This window comes from Nuphar pumila, chromosome 2, assembly GCF_984573655.1.
Source record: "Nuphar pumila chromosome 2, dmNupPumi1.hap1.1, whole genome shotgun sequence".
Lineage (NCBI taxonomy): Eukaryota > Viridiplantae > Streptophyta > Magnoliopsida > Nymphaeales > Nymphaeaceae > Nuphar > Nuphar pumila.
Window position 1 is genome coordinate 72,388,114 of NC_143250.1, and position 6,806 is coordinate 72,394,919.

The following is a 6,806-nucleotide window of genomic DNA, read 5'->3' on the forward strand; positions in this document are numbered from 1 at the left end:
CGGAGATGGAAGACATGAAACAGAGATGAAGGCAGGGGTGGAGGTTAAAATTCATCTCCGTGCGGGGATGGAGGTTCGGATTTTGAGATAGGGTTTGTCCCTTGCCCCCGCCTCCGCCCATGCCCACGCCCACTGCCATCCCTGCATGCATAGCTTTCAGAGGTGGGGCACTTTAGGCAGGGTGGTCGTGGGCCCCACTCAATGTTTTCTTCGCTTCCGCAAGGGTTTCTCATCATAATTTTTTTTTTAATCAGTTGCCAAATTATGAGCACCAATCCTTAAATTAGAAAATTCTGTATGGACTCCATCAGTGAAACCTGTGCTGGTCTGAGTTACGGTCATAGATAGATAAGGGCTGTGTTTGTCCTGTACTGACCAGTCGCACCCCCAGGGTTCCGCACTGACGCTGTATAATGCATCGCATGAGTCGCTATTGATCCTGTCCTACACAATGTGTGGTGCGCGCACCAAACATCGGACAGCACCCTGGCAGGTCTGTCTCGTGTATCAAACACACCCTGAGGGGGTGTTTGAATTCCACGGATCTCACTCAGAGATCCATGGACACACCAGTCAAGGTCGGATCTGGTGTGTGGCCATGCCAAAATCGCACCATCTGGCAAACTGAGGATTTCATCTCTGATGATCCGAGAACCTCAAAAGATGCCTAAGATCTGTAGATCTCTGGTCCCAATTCGTGATCCCAAGAAGATTCAGATACACCGATCTGAGATGGACGGTCTCAAATGCACCCTAACTCCATGTTCATATCCATCAAATTCAAAGCGGATATCAGGACTTAGATCCTCTGAAAAACAGTTGGTCATCAAGCAATAGACCACAATATTGACAAATCAATTCATAACAAATTTAATGTCTTAGTTGTTAGGTGAAGTGCTGAATTGCATATGAGAGAGAGAGAGAGAGAGAGGTGTTGAGGGGGTTAAACCAATTCAAGAGAGAAGAAGGGTGACCAAAGTCACCAAACACAACATAGAAGTAGAATCAACCACGTCCCAATTGAATTGTCTTTAATGGAAAGGCGTGGAGCCAACCTACCCAACCCCAACCTGTCCTGTTCCAGTCGGCTGCAGCACAGGTGTCCCTCATTCATTGAATGTCCTTTACCCGCTTCAACTTCCCCAATCAATGTAGCTGTTACTACTCATCCCCCAGTCAAATCAAAGATAAAATTTCAAACCCACGGTCGCAGCACATCTCTTCAAAGAAAAAAAGAAAATGGATTCACAAAATAGATCACCCCCTCCTTTTCCTTTTGCCAACCCCAACTCATCTCACGCCCAGCATCTTCCTCAATTTTCAAGTTCCTCATGCTGTTCCAAACGCCTTATAGCATAATGACAAATATCGCGAGATTTATGGAAAAATCTCGCAATAATTATCGTGAGAAATTGGCTGAAAGTTTAAAACGGCAATTTCTCACGAGATTTTCAAAAGATTGCGAGATTTATGAAAAAACATAAATACCGTAATTTAAACAAGATATTTATGTTTTAAATAGCTATTTATCGTAAAAAAAAACCATGTATTTTTATTTTTAAATAATTTTTATTAATAATTTCTTATAAAAATATTTTTTTAATTAATTTTTTTATTGCCGAGATTTTTTCCAAAAAATGCAAGATTTATGAAAATATTTCAATTTCGTTTTTGCCGAAAAAACAAGTTTGTCACTATGCTCTATAATTATGTTATCAGTATCTCTGCGTATTGGTCGTATATGCAGAAATTCGATACACTGCAAGCCTGAATCGGCTACTTTTAATAAATATAAAAAATACCAAAAAATAATGATTTAAAATTATTTTAATGGTTTTAACATAGGTCACGTTATGATTGATAAGTAATAATTTTTTTATTATTTTTAGGCCTATACGATTCACTTGAGTATCGGTACCGGCTGAATCGGTGGCCAAAATGATTTAGGGCCCATACCTATACCTATACTGACAACATTTCCCTCTACCCCCACAAAATATCTTTCTTTCTTTCTTTTTCTTTTTAATTGGCTAAATCTCATTTACCACGTCATTTAACCCATGATTGGAACATAGGTTAAACTAGACCTGCCGACCCTTCGGAACCATATTTCAATTCCTGTTTATTTTGGGTAATTTGCATATAGACACCCAAGGTAGAATAAATTTGTGTTTACATGCCTCGTGTTTCAAGTGTCTAAAGAAAATACTTTTCTTTTTCATAAATTGCTCATTTGGCTGCCTGTATTACTTTTGCTCTTCAAAATTATTTGTTTGCCTGTAACTATAGCCAAAAAAATGAGAGATATAAAAATGACATTCAGTAATTCAAACTAAGAGAAAGGTTATGTGACTTGAAAAGGAGTAACCCTATCGTGTGCTACAAGATTTTTAAGGGTTCTTTTTTTAATAATTAGATTATATGGATGCAGGAATCTGTTATTGGATCGTCTGATTATAAACTGTAAGTAGGGATGGCAGTGGACCTGGGGAAGACGGGTCCCGCCTCCACTTGGATTGGAGATGGAGGACATGAAATGGGGATGGAGGCAGGCATAGAAGTTAAAATCAAAACCCATGCCGCAGCCGGAATGAACTTATGCTTTTCTCCACCCGCCTCGCCCCGTTTGAACCGGGGATAGAGGACATGAAACAGAGATGGAGGTTAAAATCAAAACCAGTGCAAGGATGGGGGGCAGTATTTTGAGATGAGGAGGGAGTAGAGACCTTGTCCCCCACCCCCGTCTCGGTCCACTGCCATCCCTAAATGTAAGAAAGTTTGTTTATAACTTAATTGTTCAAAAATTTTATAAAAATAATCATGCTTCAAAAAGTCATTTTTTTTTTAAGAAACATGATTCAGGTGTCCATTCCTATCAAATGGATCACGGTGAATACATCTAAAAGGTAGGATTGGACAAAATAAATATTGAAAATGTTTTATACACATAAAAGCTCACAAACTCGTGGTTTAATATATATTCAACTCCAGCCCGCTGTAAGGCCATTTATCCATGATAGGGACAGGTTAGACTGGATTTCCCAACCAACAGGGATGAAGACTCTAGAACACTTTTTCACCTTGTGGGCAACTCGGTTTTTTCTCTACAAATTATGTCCAATTCCCTAACACACTTACTATATATACAAGCGTGCGTTGAGGGAGAAAGTCCACCCCCAGCACGTTTTCTAAATTTCTCCCCTTTCTCAGAGGAGTCCCTCCCTCTCTCTGCCCAGAAAGCCTTAGCCCCACAGCAATGTCTTCCCTGGTCATAGATGAGGACCTCAAGGCCAAGGCAGAGGTCTATCATGGGGATGAGATCTGCAGGAAGAAGGCCATTGAGTTGCTCAAGGAGATGGAGTTGCCCAATGGCCTCCTCCCCCTTGAAGACATCACAGAGGTTGGGATTGTGAGGGAGACAGGGTATGTGTGGTTGAAGCAGAAGAAGAAGAAGGAGCACTACTTCAAGAAGATCGGAAAGATGGTGTCCTATGCCTCGGAGGTCACCGCCTACGCCGAGAAGGGCAGGTTCAAGAAGATGACTGGGGTGAAGAGCAAGGAGCTCTTGATCTGGGTCACCCTCACTGAGATGTATGTGGATAACCCACCTACTGGTAAGATCACCTTCATTGGTCCAGGAGGCATTGGGAGGAGCTTTCCTGTGTCTGCCTTCCAGATTGAGGAGTAGGGCATAGTTTCCTATGATTTGTTGTTTATCTATGGGTAGGGATATGGTAGGGGTCTTGTGTGCTTAGGGAAGAAGTACCATGATTTTTATTTTTATTTGGGAAGCTTGTTAGGGATACCATAAGAAATGAAGAACCACGCTTTGATTTTGTTGGTTTTTCTTTTCATTGCTTTGTCCTTCATTTTATGATGTTTTAATATTACATGAGTTTGGCCCCAAAGGTTTTTGTGGTGTATGGGTTAATGGTCAACATATTGTGATGTGTCATGTGGAATGTTGCCACCCCAACCAGAGGAATTGGTTGTTGAGTATACGAGTGATCATTTTTTTTCTTTTATAATCAGTATATGGGTGATCTTATGCACTTCAGCTTGTGGGAGGATTACTTTCCAAGTGTGATCGTTCTGATGGATGGACTAATTGGGTTGTTTTGCATTCTAAATTATATTTGATCTCACCTCTCATTACCATTTGGTTTAGCCCCAAATTGGATCTTCCAATCTGGTCTTTTTTATTCTCAAATATATGAATCCTAGACCAAGAATCTCATCTTCTAACTGTTTTAGATATTGAAGATATGGTAGTTTTTTACTGAGAGAAGGGTGTCCCTTCTTTCCAGGGTTGAAATGCAACCATATTTCAATGGGTTCCTGAATTTTAGTTAAAACTTTTGCACAAAACTTGTATGAAGAACCAAAGTTTGGATGCCATTCAAAATTATGTGAATAGAACTTTCAAAGTTTGGGGTTGTATTCTAGATAAAGGAGAGAGAGAGAGAGAGAGAGAGAGAGAGAGAGAGAGAGAGAGAGAGAGAGAGTTCAATACCTTTTTCACTAAGATGAGAACCCAATACCTTTAATCAGATGAGGATTCTTCTTTATCACATTTGGACTTCTTGGGAATGCTGGGCCACTTGTAACATTTGGCCAACATTTTTTTCTTTTAATCCAAGGGAAAAACCTCCCTCACCAAGCACATTGGCTGGCCTTGGGTTGTTATAACACTGGAGGTCCTCCTGCCCGCCGGAGGGTATATCCAAGCTTTGACGTCCCGTCAACTTGGTGATACCATTGGTGAATAGGAACCACATCTTTTGGTGGGACCCTTCAAAATGACTTTGAATGAGTCCCCCCACCTCCATTTTCCTAATGCAATGCATGTCCCATTGTCTGAATTGAACCAAAAAATGGTCCCATTGTCTGAATTGAACCAAAAAATGGCAGTATATAATAACAGCGTGATTCATGTGGTATGCAATGTGGTTGACAGAGACATGGAGTTTGTTATGGTAAACCATATAGAGCCAGATCTTGTGACATTTTCCCTCAGCAAATCAATGGCTCCAGCCAAGATAGTATTTAGATGTATTATAAGTAGGCAATTTCTATTAAGCTAATCTGTGATTGTCACTAAGTTGAATAGATGTCACCGGTTCGGAATCTTTGGAGGTATTCCTTGCTGCAAAGATAATACTCTCTGAGAGTCAAGGAGGACCTTAAGGGTGCGTTTGATTACCTCAGATCTAGGGGTAAAAACGGCCTGAAAAACTATGAGAAATTTTTTTGTTTGTTTGTTTGTGCGTGGAAAATTTTTCCTAAAATATTGCTTGATGAAAGTATCACTTGAGACAAACCTAATATTCTGCTGCATTGTTTAACGAATCATGGATTAAGTTCCCCTTTACCACAAAAATGACAGTGGAGGAAGAAGGGGAGCTTCGAATAGTACAAATGAGAGTTAATTGAAAGAAAAAACTTGGAAAATCATGGGTTGAATAAATAGAAAGAAGAGCGAAAGCTGCAGAATTAGTTGAAAAAAATTACATGAAAAGGTTATAAAGAATAGTTTGATTCTTGAGGAATTTCCTTTTAATCATGAAAATTTTGAGCAAATCAGTAAAAAAGAGTGCAGTGGAGTCATCTCGAAACAAAAAAATTGTGATAAAAAGGATGAAATTCCTCACATTAGCATTTGATCGAATAGATGGCATGCATAAGTAGGTGACAAAGGTGAAAATAATTGAAAAAACACCACAACAGCATATACAAATGTGAAAAAATAAAGAAAAACAAGGAAGAATTCAATCAGATCCACAACTCCCCCATCCACAAACCTTCCATCCCCTATCTCGGTTGCGCCCTCCATGCTACTGGTCAAAGAAAAAACCGAAATAAGAGACAAGGATGGAAGAGGGAAGAAGAGAGAGGTGGGTGGCCGAAACTCACCAGTGCTCAGGCAACATCGTCGGAGTTCGGGTGACTCGGGTGATGCCGTTGTTTGTCTCACCATGAACGTGTCTAGGAAGAAGAAGGGGTAGCTTCTCTCGCTGGGATGAAAGAAACGATAGTGGAGGGGCACCAGAAATACGTAGCGGATTTTGGACTAAAACGAGGATTTTCAAAACCTCAGTTTTTTTTAAATCCTTTCATTTATAAGGAGGTTGGATCAAGATGTGGGGCCCACACCTTGGTTCTCCTTAGAGATATGAGGTAATAAAACACACACCAAGGTTTTAACAGTTGGAGCTAGGGGTGGGCATTGGGCAGGCCAGGTCCGGGCCCATTTAGAGCTCAGCCTGCCAGGCTTTAAGTGCAGCCCAGCCCGAGCCAATGCCAAGCAGGTAGACCAAAATCTATTTGTAAATAGTAATAATTAATAAGATCTCAACTTCTCATGCACCCAATTAATTATATTTTTTAGTTTTCATAAAATTAATGTAACTAATTAGGTAAATAGGAATAGTTACCAAGTTACTATGCAATAGTTATTTTTTTTAAATTTTATATTATTAAAAAAACAATAAATAACTCAGGCCCATCGGACTGACCTACGCCCGCCCGACCCATGTATATAACAGGCTGGGTTTCGGCTAGGTACCTAATGGGCACGGGCCTAAAACCTTGGCCTAAACTCGGCTCATAACTGGCTGGGTCGGCTTGACCTGTCGGACCGCCTGGCCCATTGCCCACCCCTAGTTGGAGCCTCAATGTGCAGTTGGTGGTAGAGGTTTTTGTCTTTTTTTTTTAAAGATAGTTCAAGAGAAAAACCCCTATTACTGCACAGGCTTATGGTTGGTAAAACCCTTAGTGTGCACTTATTACTTAGGATTTAAGACCTG

The 6,806-nt window shown here is 40.5% G+C and overlaps 1 protein-coding gene across 1 annotated transcript; it reads left to right on the forward strand.

Moving 5' to 3' along the window:
- Positions 1-3,174: 3,174 nt before the first annotated feature.
- Positions 3,175-3,854, forward strand: LOC149845745 (plant/protein (Protein of unknown function, DUF538)). The gene has a single exon (XM_089997721.1). The coding sequence runs from the start codon at positions 3,257-3,259 to the stop codon at positions 3,686-3,688; it is 432 nt and encodes a 143-aa protein (XP_089853847.1). The 5' UTR covers positions 3,175-3,256; the 3' UTR covers positions 3,689-3,854.
- Positions 3,855-6,806: the final 2,952 nt, after the last annotated feature.